The following is a 24,083-nucleotide window of genomic DNA, read 5'->3' as shown; positions in this document are numbered from 1 at the left end:
TTAAGCTTTTAAAAATTGGAATCTCTTCCATATCAAAAAGATCGTGTGGTTGCACAATAGAGTACAATGACCAGGAATAGCTCGTACATAAGGTAATTGGGTACCGTATATTTTCATATTGCCTAGATAGCAAGTTATTTAGACATATGGGAGGCCGACTTCACTATAACATACAAGTTAAAACATGGGATAGCAGCACAGGCTTCCAATAAAATTATCACTTAAGGGCCTGTGGAGTATGTGAGTGCATGCATGCATGTGTGTGTGCTTAGAGGACAGAACATTTTCACATATATAAGTAAAATAATAAAATAATCTTGTGAGAAGAAAAATAATGTCTCCAAAGAAGTGAGTATCAACAAGGAATACCATTAGCATAACACTCTCCAGTTTCATCCACGCTGCTACAAAAGGCCATATTTCATTCTTTCTCATTGCCAAGTAGTATTCCGTTGTATATATAACCCACAATTTCTTTATTTATAGTGTTATGTTAAGGGAAGTAAGTCATACAGAGAAAGACAGATACCATTATGTTTTTACTCCTATGTGGATCTTGAGAAACTTAACAGGAGACCATGGGGGAGGGGAAGGAAAAAAAAAGTTAGAGAGGGAAGGAGCCAAACCATAAGAGACTCTTAAAAACTGAGAACAAACTAAGGGCTGATGGGGGGTGGGAGGGAGGAGAGGGTGAGTGATGGGCACTGAGGAGGGCACCTGTTGGGATGAGCACTGGGTGTTGTATGAAAACCAATTTGACAATTTCATCAAAAAACAAAACAAAACAGAGAGGAGCCAAGATGGTGGAACAGCATGGAAGTTTTTTGTGTGTATCACATCCATGAAATATAGCCAGACCAACACTAAACCATCCTATACACCTAGAAAACTGACTGGAGGATTAACACAACAATCTGCACAATCTGAACCACAGAATTCAGCAGGCACATGGTGCAGAGAGGTGAACTTGGGGAGAGAAGCCAGCGGCGGGCAGGGAGCCACTTTTGCAGGCAGAGAGAGGGTGGAGACAGGGGTGGGGGGGTGGTTGAATATGGGAAAAGCACAACTCCCCAAAAACAGATGGAGAGAAAGTAGAAAATTGGAAACAGCCACAGGGACTAAACTACAAAGGGTGAAAGGAGAAAGGAGAGGGTTTAAATTCCATTAAGTCTGTAAACAAGGGGAGCGCAAAGTCTGCAACTCCACAGCTCGGAACCTGGCAGTGCTCTGGTGGGAAGGTCGAATCCCCAGGAACAGAGTGGGGTCTGGGAGGTTCTCTGGCCACACAGGGAAAAGCGGTTTCACAGCTGGAAGGACATTTGGTAGAAACTGTTGAAGCCACCTGGTCCCAGCAGACCCCAGAAAAAGGCCACATTTGCTAGTACTGGAACAAGGTCATTAGGGGTGAAGCCTGGTGCCAGATGTTTGTTGTGATTTTCCATAATCCCTGAAAAGCTTCTGCTACACTATCTTGCAAACTTTTTCTGGGGCCGGCTGGCAACTGGTCATAATCTCAGGGCACCAGTGGCAGCAGGGTCCAGCAAGCATTCCTGGATGCAGCCGGCATTTGGCCATTGCTTGGTGATACCTCCTACAGAGGGGCAGAATGGGTCAAAGCTGCAGTCCTTCAGAAGTAAGGGGCTGGGAAAAACAGCCGCATCTGAGACAAAACTCGGGAGAGAGGTACTGCCTGGGGCTTGGTCACAGACAGCAAAGAAGCAGGGAGTGGACGAAAGCTGAAGACACAGTATGGGTGCGTGATTGCTAATCAGGCAGAACAGAGTTCCAATACTAGAGACTGGGTGGCTGGGTAATGCCATTTTCACCATTCCTGTGCATGCGCAAACGCACCTACAAACTCTGCAACAATCCACCCCGGTAGGCTAGCAGCACCATCTAGTGCAGAACAGAGGCATTACACTGAGCCTGGCCAACTGGGCTAACCTTGCTCTTCAAGACCACAAGTCTCACCACCTACTTAGTTTCTGGACTGTAAAGCGCTACATAGTCTGACTTCTAGGGGAAAATGAAGTAATTTCATTCCTACTTCAATCTGTTAGAAGGTCCATCTATTCAATTTCCTTTCTTTTTTTTTTAACTACTTTTCTTTTTCTTCAATAAAGAGAAAAAATTCATTTTTATTTTAAAACTTTAATAAAAATATTTTTCTTTAATTTTTTACTATATTTTACTTTTGTGTAATTTTTTTCAAATTCTATCTTACTTCCATCATTTTATTTTAGTCTATTCACCTTTTCAAATATTCAAACATTTCCTTTTTTCCTTTTTCCTCTTTTTGATTTCTCTTCTTTTTCTTGAATGCAGAAAAACGTCATTTTTACTTTCACTTTCTATTAAAAATATTTTCCTTAATTTTTTTACTATATTTTCTGCTTTATGTAAATTTTTTTCAAATTCTATTTTACTTCCATCATTTTATTTTAGTCTAATACAGTGTATTCACTTTTTCAAATTTTCAAATGGTTTATTTTTTTTCGTTTCTCTTTTTTCTCTTTTTTGTTTCTTTTCCTTAATATAGAAAGAGAAAAAAATCATTCTTATTTTTAATTTTTATTACAAATCTTTTTTTAAATTTTTTTCTTCTATGTTCTTTTGTGTAAATTTTTTCAAATTCTATTTTACTCCCATCATCTCATTTTAGTCTACTTCAGTGTCTTAAACGATTTCCTTCCCCACCTCCACCTTTCTTTTCTCTAATCTATCAAACCACTTTCAACACCCAGACCAAAACACACCTAGGATCTACCATCATTTATTAGATTTGTGTGTGCATGTGTGTGTGTGTTTAATTTTTTAATTTTAATATTTTTAAAGTATTGTTTCAATTTTAATTTTTCTACCTCATTAACTCCTTTTCTCCCTTCGAAATGAAAAACGAAGGAATTCACCCCAAAAGAAAGAGCACCAAAAAACGACAGCCAGGGATTTAACCAACACAGATACAAATAAGATGTATAAACCAGAATTTAGAATCACGATAATAAGAATACTAGCTGGAGTTGAAAAAAAGATTAGAATCCCTTTCTGTAGAGACAAAAGAAGTAAAAAATAGAATGAAATTAAAAATGCTATAACTGAGCTGCAATCACAGATGGATGCAGCGGTGGCTCGGATGGATGAAGGAGAACTGAGAATCAGCATTATAGAGGACAAACATAGAGAATAAGGAAGCAGAAAAAAAGAGGGAGATTAAGGCAAAAGAACATGACTTAAGAATTAGAGAAATCAGTGACTTATTAAAAAGGAACAACATTAGAACCATAGGGGTCCCTGAAGAGGAAGAGAGAGAAATAGGGGTAGAAGGGTTATGTGAGCAAATTATAGCAGAAAACTTTCCTAACCTGGGGAAAGATACAGACATCAAAATCCAGGAAGCACAGAGGACTCTTACTAGATTCAACAAAAAATGACCATCAACAAGGCATATCATAGTCAAATTCACAAAATACTAAGGCAAGGAGAGAATCATGAAAGCAGCAAGGGAAAAAAAGTCCCTAACGTATAAAGGAAAACAGATCAGGTTTGCAGCAGACCTATCCACAGAAACTTGGCAGGCCAGAAAGGAGTGGCACGATATATTCAATGTGCTGAATCAGAAAAATATGCAGGGAAGAATTCTTTATCCAGCAAGACTGTCATTCAAAATGGAAGGAAGGATAAAAAGTTTCCCAGACAAACAAAAATTAAAGGAATTTGTGACCACTAAACTAGCCCTGCAAGAAATTTTAACGGGGACTCTCTGAGGGGAGAAAAGATGTATGTATGTGTGTGTGTGTGTGTGTGTGTGTGTATCAAAAGCAACCAAAAGTTGTGTGTGTATATATATACACATATACACACAAAATACCACAAATACCACACAAATACCAAAAGTTATATATCAAAAGCAACAAAGATTAGAAAGGACCAGAGAACACCACCAGAAACTCCAACTCTACAAGCATCAAAATGGCAATAAATTCATATCTTTCAGTACTCACTCTAAATGTCAATGGACTCAGTGCTCCAATCAAAAGACATAGGGTAACAGAATGGATAAGAAAACAAGATCCATCTATATGCTGTTTACAAGAGACCCACGTTAGACCTAAAGACACCTTCAGATTGAAAATCAGGGGATGGAGAACCATCTATCATGCTACTGGTCAACAAAAGAAAGCCAGAGTAGCCAAACTTATATCAGACAATCTAGACTTTAAAATAAAGACTGTATCAAGAGATGCAGAAGGGCATTATATCATAATCAAGGGGTCTATCCACCAAGAAGACCTAACAATTGTAAACATTTATGTGCCAAATGTGAGAGCACCCAAATATATAAATCAATTAAAAACAAACATAAAGAATCTCATTGATAGTAATACCATAATAGTAGGAGACTTCAACACCCCACTCACAGCAATGGACAGATCATCTAATCAAAAAATCAACAAAGAAACAATAGCTTTGAATGACACACTGGACCAGATGGACTTAACAGATATATTCAGAATATTTCATCCTAAAGCCACAGAATATACATTCTTTTCCAGTGCACATGGAATGTTCTCCAGAATAGACCATATACTGGGACACAAATCAGCCCTAAGTAAATAAAAAAAGATTGAGATCATACCATGCACATTTTCAGACCACAACGCTATGAAACTCAAAATCAACCACAAGAAAAAATTTGGAAAGGTAACAAAATACTTGGAGACTGAGGAACATCCTACTAAAGAATGAATGGGCTAACAAAGAAGTTAAAGAGAAAATTAAAAAGTATATGGAAGCCAATTAAAATGATAACACCATAACCCAAAACCTCTGGGACACAGCAAAGGTGGTCATAAGAGAAAAGTATGTAGCAACCCAGGCCTTCGAAAGAAGGAAGAAAGATCTCAGGTACACAACCTACCCTTACACCTTAATTAGCTGGAAGAAGAACAGCAAATAAAACCCAAAACCAGCAGAAGACAGGAAATAATAAAGATTAGAGCAGAAATTAATACTATTGAAACCAAAACCAAAACAAAACAAAACAGAACACATCAACAAAACCAGAAGCTGGTTCTTTGAAAGAATTAAAAAAATTGATAAAGCACTAGCCAGTTTGATCAAAAAGAAAAATGAAAGACCCAAATAAATAAAATCAAGAATGAAAGAGGAGAGATCACAAACAACACAGCAGAAATAAAAACAATAATAAGAGAATATTATGAGTAATTATATGCCAATAAAATGGGTAACCTGGAAGAAATGGACAAATTCCTAGAAACATATACACTACCAAAACTGAAACAAGAAGAAATATAAAATTTGAACAGACCCATAACTAGTAAGGAAATCAAATTAGTAATCAAAAACCTGCCAAAAAACAAGAGTCCAGTGCCAGATGGCTTTCCAGGGGAATTCTACCAAACATTTGAGGAACAGTTAACACTTATTCTCTTGAAGCTGTTCCAAAAAATAGAAATGGAAGGAAAACTTCCAAACTCTTTCTATGAAGAAAGCATTACCTTGATTCCAAAACCAGACAGAGACCCCACAAAAAAGGAGAACTATGGACCAATTTCCCTGATGAACATAGATGCAAAAATCATCAGCAAGATATTAGCCAACCATATCCAACAATACATTAACAAAATTATTCACCACGACCAAGTGGGATGTATACCCGGGATGCAGGGCTGGTTCAATATCCGCAAAACAATTAACGTGGTTCATCACATCAATAAAACAAAGGACAAGAACCATATGATCCTCTCAATAGATGCAGAGAAGCCATTTGTCAAAATACAGCATCTTTCTTGATAAAAACCCTCAGGAAATTAGGGATAGAGGGATCATACCTTGAGATCATAAAAGCCATATATGAATGACCTAACGCTAATATCATCCTCAATGGGAAAAAACTGACAGCTTTCTCCCTAAGGTCAGGAATGAGACAGGGATGTGCACTCTCGCCACTGTTATTCAACATAGTATTGGAAGTCTTAGCTTCTGCAATCAGACAACACAAAGAAATAAAAGGCATCCAAATCGGCCAGGAGGAGGTCAAACTTTCACTCTTCGCAGATGACATGATACTTTATATGGAAAACCCAAAAGAATCCACCAAAAAACTTCTAGAATTGAAACATGAACTCAGCAAAGTTGCAGGATATAAAATCAATGCACAGAAATTGGTTTCACTCATATACACCAACAATGAAGCAACATAAAGAGAAATCAAGGAATCGATCCTATTTACAGTTGCACCAAACCCATAAAATTCCTAGGACTAAATCTAACCAAAGAGGTGAAAACTCTATACACTGAAAAGAATAGAAAGTTTACAAACAAAATTGAGGAAGACACAAAAAAAAAATGGAAAAAGATTCCATGCTCCTGGATAGGAAGAACAAATATTGTGACAATGTCGATACTACCCAAAGCGATCTACATATTCAATACAATCCCTATCAAAGTAACCCCAGCATTCTTCACAGAGCTAGAACAAATAATCCTAAAATTTGTATGGAACCAGAAAAGACCCCAAATAGCTAAAGCAATTTTGAAAAAGAAAACCAAAGTAGGAGGTATCACAATCCCAGACATCAAGCTTTACTACAAAGCTGTAATCATCAAGACAGTATGGTACTGGCACAAGAACAGACACTCAGGCCAATGGAACAGAATAGAGAACCCAGAAATGGACCCACAAACACATGGCCAACTAATCTTTGACAAAGCAGGAATGAATATCCAATGGAATAAAGACAGTCTCTTCAGCAAGTGGCACTGGGTAAACTGGACAGCAACATGCAGAAGAATGAACCTGCACCACTTTCTTACACCATACACAAAAATAAACTCAAAATGGATGAAAGACCTCAATGCAAGACAGAAAGCCATCAAAATACTTGAGAAGAAAGCAGGCAAAACTTCTTTGATCTTGGCTGCAGAACTTCTTACTCAACATGTCTCCAGAGGCAAGGGATACAAAAAGCAAAAGTGAACTACTGGGACCTCATCAAAATAAAAAGCTTCTGCACAGCCAAGGAAACATTCAGCAAAACTAAAAGGCAACTGACAGAATGGGAGAAGATATTTACAAATGACATATCAGATAAAGGGTTAATATCCAAAATCTATACAGAGAACTTATCAAACTCAACACCCAAAAAACAAATAATCCAGTGAAGAAATGGGCAAAAGCCATGAATAGACAATTCTCTAATGAAGACATCCAGATGGCCAACAGACACATGCAAAGATGCTCAACATCAGTCATCATCTGGGAAATACAAATCAAAACCACAATGAGATACCACCTTACACCTGTCAGAATGGCTAACATTAACAACTCAGGCAACAACAGATGTTGGCGAGGATGTGGAGAAAGAGGATCTCTTTTGCATTGTTCGTGGCAATGCAAGCTGGTGCAGCCACTTTGGAAAACAGTATGGAGGTTCCTCAAAAAACTAAAAATAGAACCACTCTACGACCCAGCAATTGCACTACTTGGCATTTATCTACAGGATACAGGTATGCTGTTTTGAAGGGACGCATGTACCCCCATGTTTATAGCAGCACTATCAACAATAGCCAAACTACGGAAAGAGCCCAAATGTTCATCGATGGATGAATGGATAAAGAAGATGTGACACATGCACACACACACACACACACACACACACACACACACACAATGGTGTATTACTCGGCAATCAAAAAGAATGAAATCTTGTCCTTTGCAACTATGTGGATGGAACTGGAGAGTATCATGCTAAGTGAAATTAGTCAGTCAGAGAAAGACAAAAATCATATGACTTCACTCATATGAGGACTTTAAGAGACAAAACAGATGAACATAAAGGAAGGGAAATAAAAATAATATAAAAACAGGGAGGGGGACAAAACAGAAGAGACTCATAAATATGGAGAACAAACTCAGGGTTATGGGAGGGGTTGTGGGAGGGGGGATGGGCTAAATGGGTAAGGGGCACTAAGGAATCTATTCCTGAAATCATTGTTGCAGTATATGCTAACTAATTTGGATGTAAATTTAAAAAAAATAAAAAAAAAATAAAACAAGTTAAAAAAAAGGAATGGTTTAAATAATGTTAATATTTAAAACAAAAAAACAAGGAATACTGATCAAGTCTGTATCAGACAGATTACATTTACAAACTAGTGTTCTCTGGATTGAATAATGTTAATATTTAAAAGAAAAAAAAACAATGAATACTGATCAAGTCTGCATCAGACAGATTACATTTACAAACTAGTATTCTATAGATAATTTAGTAAACCAAAAATTGTGGGGAGTGGTTATAATGAAGTTTTTACACAGCTTATAGTGTTGTACATGTGGTAATATCTAAACATATGTAATCAGATTCTGAAAAAGCAAACAAGTGTTACATTTTTAAAATATAAGATAATTGGCACCAATGAATGTAAATCAATAAATATTTCAACTTAGAGAAACATCTTTATTTTTTATTTTTTTTTTATTTAAATTTTTTTTTTTTAATGTTTATTTATTTTTGAGACAGAGAGAGCCAGAGCATGAACAGGGGAGGGTCAGAGAGAGAGGGAGACACAGAATCTGAAACAGGCTCCGGGCTCCGAGCTGTCAGCACAGAGCCCGATGCGGGGCTCGAACCCACGGACCGCGAGATCATGACCTGGGCTGAAGTCGGACGCTCAACCGACTGAGCCACCCAGGCGCTCCAAGAAACATCTTTAAATAAACTCAGGAGATGTGTATTTTTAGAGGCAAGTAGGAGAGTAGATGTATGAACTTCTTTTAATCAGAGTTGCAATTTCAAAAAAGGTATTGTGATACACATATGCTTTTATAACTATAGGCATACCTCAAAGATATTGCAGGTTTGGTTCCAGTCCACAGTAAAGTGAATATTGCAATAAAGCAACTCAAATGAACCTCTTGGTTTCCCAGTAGATATAATAGTTATGTCTACACTACACAGTAGTCTGTTAAGTGTACAACAGCATTATGTCAAAAACAAACCCCTATGTACGTAATTAATTAATTAATTGATTAAAAAATACTTGAAACTGGGGTGCCTGGGTGGCTCAGTCAGTTGAGCATCTGACTTGGGCTCAGGTCATGATCTTGCTGCTCGTGGGTTTGAGACCCGCATCAGGCTCTGTGCTGACAGTGCAGAGCCTGGAGCCTGCTTCAGATTCTTTGTCTCCCTCTCTCTTTGCCCCTCCTCTGCTCACACCTCTCTCAAAAATGAATAAACGTTAAAAAAAATACTGTAAGCTAACCATTATCAGTGTTTTCAGCAAGTCATAATCACTGATCACAGATCACTATAACAAACAATGAAAAAGTTTTAAATGTTCTGAGGATTACCAAAATGTGGCACAGAGACACCAAGTGAAAAATGGTGCTTATAGGTTTACTTGAAACAGGCTTGCCAAACCTTTAATTTGTAAAAAACACAAAATTTTCAAAATGCAAAGTGCACAAAATGAGGTATGCCTGTATACCTATTTGAAGCATATCCACAAAAATGGTTAATTCCTGTGCCCAACATGATCATATAGCTTTCCTCATGCTAATACAGCAGTTTGCTTTTTCTCCCATCTCAGTCCCACAATGCAGGCTACAGAGAATAAGAAAGATATAATGCATCTACACATTAACATGAATCTCTACAATGTCATGACCATCTGTAAAAATTGAGATGGACATCTTAGAAGAAAGCACCTGTAAAGACAGGAATACATACTACCTTCACCAAGTGTTCTTTCTACTTATGTCAATCTGTATGTACAGACCACTATAGTACAGAGATAAAGAGACTACATACTCTACATCTTAGAAGTGGGAAAGCTGATTTTCTAATTGGAGGACAGGCTTCAAAACATATGGTGGTATGTTCATGGGATTACAAAATCAGGGAGCCAAGATCATATGTTTCTAACTTTTGGAGGGCTGAATTTTTAAAGACGAGAAGCTCAGAAAAAGTAGTTTGTGTTTTGTTTATATTTTAAATGGTGTGAAATGCATCAGACGTGAGGGCTTTGGATTGAATTTCTGAGCTGGTATCCAAACATCCTAATTACTAGAGAAATGGGACCACCGAAGCAATATTTTAGTACTACCATTTGCCTATGTGCACAAATCCACATGCACTGATTAATAGTATGTGCTTTAGGATATATAACAAGTAACATATGGGAATTAAAAGAACTTAAAAAAATAAATTTAGTGTTCTATAAATTTAAACACTTTTGGACTTTTTGACTTAAGTAATATTAATGCTTGCTGTTTGAAAATTATGAATTTTGGTATATTGATTTACCTGAATAAATGAGGGAAACAAAAACCCATTACACAATTATGGAAACTGAATCTAAAATGTCCCATTGGCATAGTATCACAATAGTGCAGCATTTATCTTTAAGGTCCCAAGAAACTATTCAGTGGTTCCCAATGATGCGAGCCCATTAAACACAATTCAATAAAAAACAATGGACTTAAATAAAGGTCAACCATCATATAAGCTGAACAAAGGAAACCATTTAAAGCTGAGAATGATATCCCGTCCTTAAATCATTCTCGGCTGGTTAGTTGTTTCAGAGGTCAAAAATGGTAAACGTTCCTACATGGAATAATATAATGTGGCACACACAAACCCTTAACTTGAAATGTTTGTGTCTATTGGTCATAAATTATGAACAAGTAGTATGGGGTGTCACTATTTTACAGGATGACATTTTAAAATGCAAAGTAACATAAATGAGCTCCTCTGTATTTTGCTGTACATTTGGATCTATGTCACTGATTACAACTAGTGATTCAGGGAGATCACCAACTGAAAACTCTTTCCTACAAATAGTCCCACAGGAAGGAAATTTTAAAGGACCCACAGGGAGGAAATGGAAAGTTTGGGAAGAAGATCAAACATTCCATCCAACCCTGTACTTGATAGAGAGTCTAATCTTCCCTTACATGGAATTTTCTAATACAAATTACATCCTTCAAAGCAATTTTCTTCTCAGCCAACTATCAACCGCAACTTCCCTAAATTCGAGTAATGCTAAACACTCTCTTATAGGAAAAAGCATATTTCAGTGAAGCAAAAGAGACCATCAAATTCTAAAAGTAGCTTGAGCCACTGACATAATTTGAGTCCCAGGAAAAGTCGGATTCTAACTCTGCCTCTGACACTGAGTGATTCTGGGTAAGTTATCTTCCTGGAGAGAAGATTCTCATTTGTAAAATCTTGAGAACAGCAGCCAACCTTGCCTACACAAAACTGATAGGTTCTGAGAACTTATACATACAAAACCAAATGATAGCTCTACAATTATGCAGATTATTAAATGCTATTTTATTACAAATATATAGGCTCTAATGCCTGGATACATTAAAATCTATTAGAGGAAGAGAAATTTTCTTCTTTCAATTTATTATTATTTTTTTTTAATGTTTGTTGATTTTTGAGACAGAACATGAACAGGAGAGGGGCAGCGAGAGACAGGGAGACACAGAATCTGAAGCAGGCTCTAGGCTCTGAGCTGTCAGCATAGAGCCTGACACGGAGCTTGCGATGCAGGGCTAGAACTCACAAACTGAGATCATGACCTGAGCTGAAGTAAGACGCTTAACTGACTGAGTCACCCAGGTACCCCAGGAAGAGAAATTTTCTATTAATATGCCTGCAATTACTTCCAATTCAATTTGAATAAGAAAAGAGATTCCTCATTTTACATGCTACTAGATAATCAAGAAAATCTACATGTCATTTTCTCCATTTTTAGAATTCCATAAGTGGCAGAATTGTTCTGTAATGCTTCCTTGAAATGAGCCATGTATAACCAAGCATTCTGTTACAGTGCAGTGAGAGACAGTATGCTTGCAAGTTTTGGGACATAGAAAACAGATTTAAGACTCAACTTGGATACTTATTAGCTTTTTCAAATTGGAAAAATTGCATTACTTCAATGGGCTTTAGTTTCCTAATTTGCAAATGGGTTAATAATAATTCACCTCCTTGAATCATAAGAAAAGCACTTTATAAACTGTAACACACAGGCAACCAAATATGTGGAATACTGACTAGGATTTCTTGAACTTCGGTGGGGTGCCTTTCAGTATATCCTACAGTGGTTGTTTTCTAAAATATCTTTGGTTATAAATTAATTCCCACATTTATTTATTGACTTATATTTGAAGGTAGAATTGCTGGTTTATAATTATAGCAAACAATATTTTTTTGTTTTTACAAATAAACCACAGCAGTATGACAATTACATATTCAATAGTTTTGCTGGTAAACAATATAACCTTTACATCTGTGAGGAACTAAATTCTCTAATTTAAAAAAAAAGTTAATGTTTATGCCAAACACTGACAACAAACCCTTTATTGAATCAAATTTCTTGGCTTTCATTCAAGAGTAATTTACTGATGGCTTCATATAAAATAGACCCTAGGGATTTAATGTAGAATAAAATATACATCCAAATTCCATAAGTTCTGGGTCTTGAAAGAGAATGAGAAATCAAATAATTAAAGTATAAAGAATTCTCTAGTAATGTGTTCAAAGTATGCAATGGGAACCAGAGAAGAATAAAGAGCAAAAACTAGATGAAGAAGAGGAGTGAAAGACACTATAAAAATGCAAAAGACAAGCTGTTTCAGTTACATGTTTAAAAAAGAGAGAAAGTGGAACATTATTAGGAGGCTAGGACCCTACCTTTATTTTCATAACTTAAGTGACCACCCACTATCCTGAGTTGCCTGGGACTGTCCCAATCCTGAGTAATCCACATGTTTTAGCACTAACCCCCAATTTGACTATATTTGGAGATAAGACCTTTAAGGAGGTAATTAAGGTTAAATAAAGTCAAAAGGGTGGGGTCTAATCTGATAGGATTAGTGTCCTTATAAGAAGAGGAGGTGATACCAGAGCTCTCCTGCACTTTCTCAACTTTTTTTTTTTTAATTTAAATCCAACTTAGTTAACATACAGTGTAATAATAATTTCATCACTTACATATAACTCTTTCTCTCTGTCTCTATGTGGGGCACAGAGGAAAGGCTATTTGATGACACTGCAAGAAGGTAGCTATCTGCAAGCCAGGAAAAGATGTCTCACCAGACACCAACCAGGCCAGCACCTTGATCTTGGACTTCCTGTCTCCAAAACTGTGAGAAAACTAAGTTCTGTTGTTTAAACCACCCATCCTGTGGTATTCTGTTATGGATGCCAGAGCTGACCAATACACAAACCAAAGTATTTCCCTTCTCTGAGTGTGTTTTCTTATCTGCAGACTGAAGACTAGTCACCTTCTTATGTTAATATTATAAATTTATATGGAAACAATCCACCTCATTTCAGCTAAGAATGATAAAATGTGAAATTCTTAGAGTACTTAGGACTTTTTTCCTTGATTTTTTTTTTGTGTGTGTGTATGTGTGTGTGTAGATTTTTCTTGGACTATATATTCCACATTTTGCTTCCATGGACATAGTAATTTTCCTTTCAAATCATATTTTATGATAAGTAATCTATTTTTAATTAAAACTGAACCTCTTTTACTTTCCTTATAACTTCTATGGGGGAGTTGTAGACTTTTCTTTGTGTACTTGGGGTAATACCTACAATATTCTGTCACTAATACCATGTGAAAGTCTCTAGAAAATAAGGCTTTTATATGTTATACATACTTTATAGAAATGATGAATCTTAGGAAAAGGAACACATAAAAAACTACTTTATCATCTTAATGCTAATGACTAAAAATAAAATGTATATAAAATTTTTCTACAGTAAACGTAAATATTTTCTTCAGGTTCTTTGTATAATTTATTTCAAATCTGTACAAAAGCACATCATCCTACTGTATCGTGATTTATTATGTCTCTCTGTCCAACTAGAATGACTAGAAATGGGTGACTAGTATGGGTGAGACTAGTATGGATGAAGGGGATATTAACTCAAGGCAGAAAAAGAAAGGTCTGTGGATTTCTTAAGTTATGAAATGAATTGTGAATGATTTTTTAAAAAGTTATGAAGGCAGGTTATCTAAACTAGTATACAAATAACTCAAAATCTTCTCACTATCGGCCTACTAATGTTATCATTTGTGTCCAACATATACCCAATATTCCAGACAGTGTGGTTTTCTAATTCATCTTCAAATGTACAATGATTATACCTAGTTATCTATCATCATTAAAAAGAACTACTACTGAGGAGCCTGGGTGGCTCAATGGGTTAAGTGTCTGACTTCGTTTCTGCTCAGGTCATGATGCCATGGTTCGTGAGTTCGAGCCCTGCAATGGTTTCTGTGTTGACAGCCGGGATCCTGCTTGGGATGCTCTCTCTCCCTCTCTCTCTGCCCCACCCCACTCATGATCGGTCTCTCTCTCCTTCTTAAAATAAATAAATAATCTCATAAAAGAACTACTACCATTTAACATTATAATTTTTCAAAGAACTCTGACAAAAATCATTTTATTTGACCCCAAAAAAACCCTATATAACAAAATAAACAAGGGTCACTGCATTTCCTCATTTATAGTTGACTAACTGGGTTTCATAAAGAGTAACTGACTCAGCCGTGAAAATCTGGCTTACTTAGTAATGGGCAAAATGGAAGCTAAAGCAAAATTTCTGAGTCCAGCTTTCTCCCATCTTGTAAGGTTATGGCTTCTTCCCTTATATAACATAATTCTATCTATCCTTCAAGATCCTTCTGTTCCATTTTATAGTACTGTTCATTCTCACCCCATCACTAAAAATTCCTCCCTCTCTGAAGTCCTGTCAATCTCAATGGCCATTAATCTTCATATTCATTGACAGTGTATCTTGTGATACAATCTGGCTATCACAATACTCTGTAGTATATTTCCTGGCTATTTAACTGTACCACTAGCTTCTTGAGATTTCTGTGTGTCTTCTGTATTGTTTGTATCCCTCTGGTGTACTAATGATCTCTTTCGTTTTGCCTTTGTTTGGGTCTGCCTGATATCCCTTCATCTGCCCCTAATCTTTGGTGTCCCTATCTTTAATTAACAGCGTCCTTTAGGACATGACCACTCTTCCATTGCAGGTAGTCTTGGTAGTTCTGTTAAACGAGGTTCTTTACTTTCCCTTGGACAAGGAGTATTCTTGTAATTAATCCACACTAGGTCAGTCAGTCTTTATAATAAGAACTTGAATAAAACTCAGGGAAAGGAGGAGGAAAATCATTGGAGTTAATAGGCCCAAAGACAATTTCCTGAAAATACTTTCCATTTGTTACTGCTCTCTGTATTCTCAAAGCTGCCATAGTTGCTGCTCTTTTAGAGGCCAAGTTATTCGGCATTTCCTCAGCTTCTGACTGAACTATCTCATATCTTCCCAAGAAATTCCTTCTCCCCACCTCCCTTAAATCAGGCAGAATCACTTTCTCTTGCTTGCAAACAAAGATCCTTATCTGATATACCCACAAAGTTTAGTGCATGGGGAGTGCTAAGTATTTTTAAATATTTTGTTCTTTTTTTAAAATGTTGATTTATTTATTTTGAGAGAGAGAGAGAGAGGGAAAGAGAGAGAGAGGAAGAGGGAGGGAGGGTCAGAGAGAGAGGTGAGAGAGAATCCCAAGCAGGCTCCACACTGCTAGCACAGAGCCAGATGCGGGGCTCAAACTCATGAACCACGAGATCATGACCTGAACCGAAATCAGGAGTCAGACGATTAACTGACTGAGCCACCCAGGCACCTCTCAAATGTTTTGTTCTTATGCAGATTATGTATATTATTGTATATTACTGAAAACATAAATAAATGACCCTGAAGTGCACCATTGCTATTGGTTAAAATTTTAGTAATCAACAGGCAAGCATGGGCCAAGCTAACATTGGGAACTTATATGCATGGAAATGACTTTTATTACAGTCATTATTACAGAACCCTGGTTTAGTGACTCACAAAGTGATAATTCACTGCTGCAAATTAACAAAGCATTTTGTGGTGAGGGTAGTACTTATAGTAATGATACCATTTAGTTATATTTGACATTTAGGTTAACACATCTGTTTTCCTTTTCTTCCCAAATATTATAGAAGCCAACTGTGACCATCTGAATTTTTAATATTATTTTACCACAAAATACATCTGATAAACTTAACTGCTTATACCATAGCTCCTTTTTAAGTAAGTGAATATTTTAACATACTCTATAGCTTCTTGTGAAGAGCAGATTATAGTTTTAAATTCACTGAGAAAGGAAATTATCATTAGAGTAATTTAGGTGGGTAAATGGTATCAGTTTTTGAGGCATTATCATCACTCTACAAAGGAAGTTCCCTCTATGATTCTTTAAGGAAAAAAAATAAGAAAAATCAACCAGCAATTGTTTATAACTGGACTTTAACAGCAATTCTAGCTAATCATACATCAGTAGTTAATTCACGTTTGAACAGATTACAAACCTAAGCTATTTCTATGTACTTTGGTAAATTTCTGTCATTTTAGACATTTACATACTCAAAATCCTTTGTATTCCAGGAGCATCCTTTTAATCTTAGACATTAGGGGAATATCATGCATTTATATGATATTTCTCTTTCTCAATGACAAGTATTTCCCTGAAGATAAAATCCTACTGAAAAGTGGAGGGTGGGGGAAGGGGGCATTTTAAAACATTCACTTCTTCTCTTTTAGAACATCTATTACTACATGATAGTATTTCCCACAAGATTATTTTTATTTTATTTGAAGTTGGCAAAAATCTTTGTGCTGAATCCTTTGAGCATACCTCTAGTGATAGATGTCAGATCAGTGCTGTATGGAAGAACTTTTATTTGACTTGTAGATGACAGGAAGAAGCTTTTCTCTGAAATATAAGATGTAACTATAAAATCCTTCTGTGAGATGAATATAATCTTTTGTTCTGGTGTATAAATTATTTGTTCATTCTTGCTTCAAAAAATCACTTCATGTAATTAATTGCAATAGTGTGAAATTAAGACACTTTTAAAAAGGTACATATTTATTCAAATAAGGAGAGTTTGTTTTAAATGTCTTCTTTATATGAATCAAAGGTGAAATAGGCATACAATATAAATTTCCATTGACCTTTTCTTTTAATTTATAATATTTTTTATAATCATTCACCAAAAACACCTTCAAAATTCACTCACTATGCATATAGCATATACTCAAAACAAGTAGCATCTTCGTAAGAGATGACTTTATTAGTACTGAGTATATGGTATGCAAAGAATGAAAATGTATTAAATGTTTAGATTTATCCTACAAATCTGGCTATGACTTATTCCATTTATTACAAGCATTGCCTTATTCTATGATTATCAAATAATTTCAAATGTCCCCTAATATCACAAGAAGAGGGAGTAACTTTTTTTTTTTTTACCAGGTCTAGCAATCCAGATGATCTTTCCTATCTTTCTGGCCCTCTTTCCTCACACCCTTCAAAAATAAATCACGAGTAAACATATACAATTCCACTATATATCCTATTACTACAAATGTTATTCTTTGCCTATCTGAGTTAGAACTACCAGAATCAAATCACTTTTGATACATATTAAAATGCTGTTCCACGTATATTTCATATACATCTATCTAATGCATGAATAGAAAAGAAATTTATATCCACTCTTACATTCGGGATTCTTGTTATAAGCTACATCAAGAACTAACTAAAGTTCTGCAGTGTTTTAAGATGTGAGAAGAAAACAAAGTGGAAGCATGGTGAGATGTGAAAGAGGGATTGCTTGTTTTCAGATTTTTCTCTCTAGCTTTCTCACAGGTCTTTACCTCAGAGTCTATTCATCTTTCTCTTTGTAACAGACAGATCTTTCTCTTGAATAAAGTGGTTCACTTTAGCCTAGAAATGAGCATATACAATCACCTCTGGGTTTCTCTATTTCTGTACTTCTCACAAGAATTAAAATCTCAAAAATAATACAATGAAATGACTTGGTCAATCATTATTATTGATCAAAACAATAAGATGATTGCCACTTGATTTTCTTTCAAGTTTTAGTTAATGGACTACACCTAATATAAACGTAACTAACACAACACTGTTCAACAATAAAGAGTTTTGGGGGCGCCTGGGTGGCGCAGTCGGTTAAGCATCCGACTTCAGCCAGGTCACGATCTCGCGGTCCGTGAGTTCGAGCCCCGCGTCAGGCTCTGGGCTGATGGCTCAGAGCCTGGAGCCTGTTTCCGATTCTGTGTCTCCCTCTCTCTCTGCCCCTCCCCCGTTCATGCTCTGTCTCTCTCTGTCCCAAAAATAAATAAACGTTGAAAAAAAAATTAAAAAAAAAAGAGTTTTGTTAGCTTAGACTAGAATAAGCAAAGCATACTTAAAAAGAAGTTTCTGGCTATTTACCTCATTACATTTAGCTCCTCAAATACCTTTTGGAGAGACATAAAATAAGTACAAGGGGAATGAAATACAAGATTGCAACTACTTTATAAAAAGCAAATTTTTTTTTTACTTACAAACTCCAGTAAGATCTGATGAGAAAGTTTAGTACTATACTACAAAAGTATATGCAATATCTTTGAGACTTTACTGCACTAAAATTATATATATATATACATATATATATATACACACATATATATATGTTTTAAGTGAAATATAATTCACTTACCAAAGCATTCACTCTTTTAAAGCGTACTTTTTTTTTTGGCTTGTGTACCTTTCTATTTAGAGTGACCCTTCTCACAGATGAAATTAATATTGTATCTTACCTTTAAATGTTATCTTACCTTACAAAGGAAGTTGATCTTAAAACCCAAAGACTGGGCATTTCTCGAGCCTGAGTTCATGTAGTTTCCAACCAAAAGAACTAACTCTAAAAGTTTGTTAAAGCTTTCACTTTTCTTCAGTTCTTCACAGGCAAGAGTTACTGCTATGATGCTTGGTTTGATGTTGTTTACATGTTCTTCAAACGTGAGCTTGAATAGAATGCTATTGAGACGAGGCTGCAACATTTTCACTGAGCTCATCTGTAAGATAAGAAATGCTCTATAAGAACATATATATACAGCCTGTTATTTCACTCTCCAATAGAGATAACTTTATAGACTGTACTGTAAAATTTCTGCATAAAATGAATTTTCTCTGGGTCTTAAAAAACATTGTTTTGGTTTGTTTTAGAAATTCCAAAGGAATATTTTATTTATTTTTAATTTTTTTAACGTTTATTTATTTTTGAGACAGAGAGAGACAGAGCATGAAAAGGGGAGAGTCAGAGAGAGAGGGAGACACATTATCTGAAGCAGGCTCCAGGCTCTGAGCTGTCAGCACAGAGCCTGACGCGGGGCATGAACTCACGGACTGTGAAATCATGACCTGAGCCGAAGTCGGACGCTTAACCGACTGAGCCACCCAGGTGCCCCACCAAAGGAATATTGTAATAAAAAATTTTAAAAAAGTTAGTTGTTCAGTTTTAAACAAATCATCCTTATAACAGTAAGAAAATATTATTGAAGCTAAACATTTGCTGTTTGTTAATTCCATAATCTTAAGTCATCAATAGCATTTAAACTGCCAAAAATTTGTCCCTGAGGTGAACTATGAAAATTTACAAACATGAAATTGAGCTTGAGTGAATAGTGTGGCCACAGATAAAAGACGTGCATGATGACAGAAAATGTAAGTGAACCACATTTCCCAAGAAATTATCTATTACTATGCTGTTTGAAATCAGAAGACTAGGTCTGATTGAACATTTAACAATTTTAAACCTATGATTTCTATTCACCAAAAATATTAAATATTTATATATGCTCTAAAGAATTTCTTCTACTTGACAAAATGTTCATGCTATATAATTAGGTTATGGTAAAATCACATCAACTTACTTTTAAGTACATTATTCAAAAATTCCATAATGGTTTTCTTCAAAACAGTTCAACTTAGGTTTTAATTACTTATTTCATAGTTATCGTGCATGTTCTCTATTCCCTTTGGTATAGCTCCTATGATAATAATTTCTTTTGGTCGTTAATTTCCTATAGCTCCAAGTCATTTTAATAGCTTTCATTCACCAAATAAATTCTGAGACAGAGGTGGAGATGGGGATAGACACATATGAACAACACAAGCACACCAACAATGAAAAGAAATTATTAAAAGTTCTAATTATATTTATTTTTGGCACATATAGTTTAATTTATTGAATATAAATGTTAGGCACAGAGTAGGCACTGAGATATCTTGTAGATAAGATAAAAAGAATTTGACAACATAAAAGTCCTTAAGCCACAAAGTACCCTTCCAAAGAAGCAAATGAGCTGTTGAATAGATCATATCTACTTTAATATGGAAGCAAGGCATAGTTCATAATTTTTCTTTTTTTTAATTAAAAAAAATTAATACGAAATTTATTGTCAAATTGGCTTCCATACAACACCCAGTGCTCATCCCAACAGGTGCCCTCCTCAATACCCATCACTCACTTTCCCCTCCCTCTCAACCCCCATCAACCCTCAGTTTGTTCTCAGTTTTTAAGAGTCTCTTCTGGTTTGGCTCCCTCCCTCTCTTTTTTTTCCTTCCCCTCCCCCACGGTCTTTTGCTAAGTTTCACAGGATCCACATAAGAGTGAAAACATATGGTATCTGTCGTTCTCTGTATGACTTATTTCACTTAGCATAACAATCTCCAGTTCTATCTACGTTGCTACAAAAGGCCACAATTCATTCTTTCTTATTGCCAAGTAGTATTCCATTGTGTATATAAACCACAACTTCTTTATACATTCATCAGTTGATGGACATTTAGGTTCTTTCCATAATTTGGCTATTGTTGAAAGTGCTGCAATAAACATTGAGGTACAAGTGCCCCTATGCAGCAGCACTCCTGTATCCCTTGGGTAAATTCCTAGCAGTGCTATTGCTGGGTCATAGGGTAGGTCTATTTTTAATTTTGTGAGGAACCTCCACACTGTTTTCCAGAGTGGCTGCACCAATTTGCATTGCCACCAACAGTGCAAGACGGTTCCCGTTTCTCCACATCCTCGCCAGCATCTATAGTTTCCTGATTTGTTCATTTTAGCCATTCTGACTGGTGTGAAGGGATATCTGAGTGTGGTTTTGATTTGTATTACCCTGATGAGGAGTGACGTTGAGCATGTTTTCATGTGCCTGTTGGCCATCTGGATGTCTTCTTTAGAGAAGTGTCTATTCATATTTTCTGCCCATTTCTTCACTGTATTGTTTTTTGGGTGTGGAGTTTGGTGAGTTCTTTATAGATTTTGGATACTAGCCCTTTGTCTGATATTTCATTTGCAAATATCTTTTTGCATTCTGTTGGTTGCCTTTTGAAATGAACTTGCCCATTAACCATGGGTATATGTGTCCCCAAAAATTAATTTGGCCTTCTTCTTACCCCATTATATGCTCTCATGCTTTTTATAGGTAGACTTATAAAAGTATGTGGGGAATATCCACCTGTTACTATATTTATGTAGATCTTATTACTTATCAATAGTTCTTTTTTTTTTATGTGACCAGGGTAATATTATACAAACCATCCTACAGTTTCTTCAGCACTCACATGGTAAGTATAAGACATACTAGCAAATCAGAAGTTTCCAATATAGCTTAAAACTCATAACACAGTCACTTGATAACTATAGTTAGTGATAGAACTAGCATATGATTCTAGATGGGTAAACAGAAATTAAGTGCTAGAGAGTTTTCTGACTTAATCTCTTAGGACTACAATGTTTAATGAAAACTTCACAGTAGAGGTGACACAAATGGATAGAAAAAAAGAGACAGAGAGAGAGAAAGAGAAAAAGAGAGAGTGAGAGTGAGTGCAAAAACTGTAGCCAAAAGGGTGTAGAAACAATGGTGTGAGAAAAGATTTATACTTAGGAATATATGAGGTACATACCTAGGGGCAAAATGTGGACCAAAGTACCCAATGAGTCCATGTAAAGGCCATGAAATCGGAAGCTAACCATATCAAAGTCTCTATCACCACGAATGCACAAATCTCTTGGTGTACGTTTGTGTGGGAACCTAAGTTTCTATGACTTTCTGCCTTTCTTTATGCCTCCACTACTCTCTCTAAATCCCTCCCCACTTTATTTTTCCTTTCCTTTCATTGGTAACTGACAAGCATTTGCACACACACGTTTCTATCATTTTATATATTTAGGAAGTAGTTTTTCAGTCTCTCTGATGGTTAAAAATGCCCTAGAGCTACTGTGATCAGGTACTAGTCATTATGTACATGCCCTTTGGCCATGCTTTGTAGGGCTTATAGGAACCCAGCTCACCAGGGTGGCATTGGTCCCAGATCAACCAGTGATTTAAACCTTAGGCTTACATGGGTTTTTTAATTTTATTTCAGTTCTACTACTACTTGTCTTCATTCATATTTTTATCCTTTCCAGGGTTTATATTTCAGTTTTGGTCTACAAATCAAGAGAACATGGATTCAATCATTTTTTTAATATTTAATTTTTTAGTACCACCTCTAACTGAAATAATGTGACCATGGGGCGCCTGGGTGGCGCAGTCGGTTAAGCGTCCGACTTCAGCCAGGTCACGATCTTGCGGTCCGTGAGTTCGAGCCCCGCGTCAGGCTCTGGGCTGCTGGCTCAGAGCCTGGAGCCCGTTTCCGATTCTGTGTCTCCCTCTCTCTGCCCCTCCCCCGTTCATGCTCTATCTCGCTCTGTCCCAAAAATAAATAAACGTTGAAATAATGTGACCAAAAGTGCAATTTCATAATAATAGTAACAATAACAGTGATTAACATGTGTTAAGTGCCTTGTGCCAGACATTTTTCTGCATATGTATTATAAATATGTTTTAACTGATTTGGTCTCAAAACGATCCTAGGAAAAGTTATTAGTACTAGATTAGGAAAGTGAGGCACAGAAATACTCAGTGATTTGTGCAAAGTCAAGTTGTATGTTAAAGAGCTGGAGATTTGAACTCAGGCATTCAGGTCACATAACCCAAACTCTCAACTATTACACCACAATGCCTCTTGAAATCACATTGGGAACATTATGTATGATTGGTTGAAGGAGAGGTTAGTAACAGAGAGAGCATTAGTACTCTCTCTTCAAAATGGCCTAAGAAACAGGTAGTGAGCTACAATGTTGACAGTAGGAAGGGGAAAGAAGCAATGGATATGAGAGATGGAATTAAGGAAGAAGCAATAGGATTTAGCATTAGTTATGAGAGAAGATAGTCAAAGATGATTCCAAGGTTTTAAGTCCGTTGTGAGGTAGAACACGGTTGGCATTAATGAAGGCAGAAGGAGATGCTGGTTTGCTGCAGTTTAATGTTTGGTCTGTTGCTTTGTTTCAGATGAAAGTGTTTCCCCTGATCTTCTGCTGCCTATACTACAGCAAGCTAATCAGGGATTGAGGCAGTGTTTGGTGCAGGTAAGGTGCATCTTAGTAGCAAATTCAGTTAAAGATAGAATCTAGAAACTTACACATTTTCTCACCCTGTGAAACTAATCTACCTAATTTCTCCACTCTTCAGTTTCTTCATCTATGAGGCATGGGAAATTCCTGGATCAGTCTTCTTTTGATAATTAGATAGTAGCCAAATAAATGATCCATAAATATTACTTCCTTATATTTCACTCTGCTTCTAGACTTGTGGAAAGGTGGAGTAAAGGGTGCTAATCCACAAATAAAAATATCACTTGGCTGTTACTATATATATATATATATATATATATATATATATATATCTAAGGTACCATATATGTATATGTGTGTATATATATATATATATATGGTACTATATATATACATATATATATACATATATATATATATATCTAAGGTACCATATATGTATATGTGTATATATATATATATATGGTACTATATATATACATATATATCTATATATATATCTATATATATATATATATATCTAAGTGAACTTGGTTCACTATCCTCTCAGACATCAAATAGTATATCTTACTACTAACAAAGGCACTACTAGCTTTCCATTACTAAGCTTCCAAATTTTGGGATGATCATCACATTGTAGTAAACATAATGTAATTTAATATCATTCTTTGACTAGATTTTAACTTGA

The 24,083-nt window shown here is 35.9% G+C and overlaps 1 protein-coding gene across 1 annotated transcript in view; it reads right to left on the bottom strand.

Moving 5' to 3' along the window:
* The window catches only part of DIAPH2 (diaphanous related formin 2), a 1,001,003-nt gene that overhangs the window by 536,304 nt on the left and 440,616 nt on the right, over positions 1-24,083 (bottom strand). Inside the window, exon 22 of the mRNA XM_043571351.1 lies at positions 18,771-19,010. Within this exon, the coding sequence (XP_043427286.1) occupies positions 18,771-19,010 (240 nt within the window). The remainder of the gene's footprint in view (positions 1-18,770; positions 19,011-24,083) is intronic.

This window comes from Prionailurus bengalensis, chromosome X, assembly GCF_016509475.1.
Source record: "Prionailurus bengalensis isolate Pbe53 chromosome X, Fcat_Pben_1.1_paternal_pri, whole genome shotgun sequence".
Taxonomy (NCBI): domain Eukaryota; kingdom Metazoa; phylum Chordata; class Mammalia; order Carnivora; family Felidae; genus Prionailurus; species Prionailurus bengalensis.
This window is presented reverse-complemented; position numbering and strand designations above follow the sequence as displayed.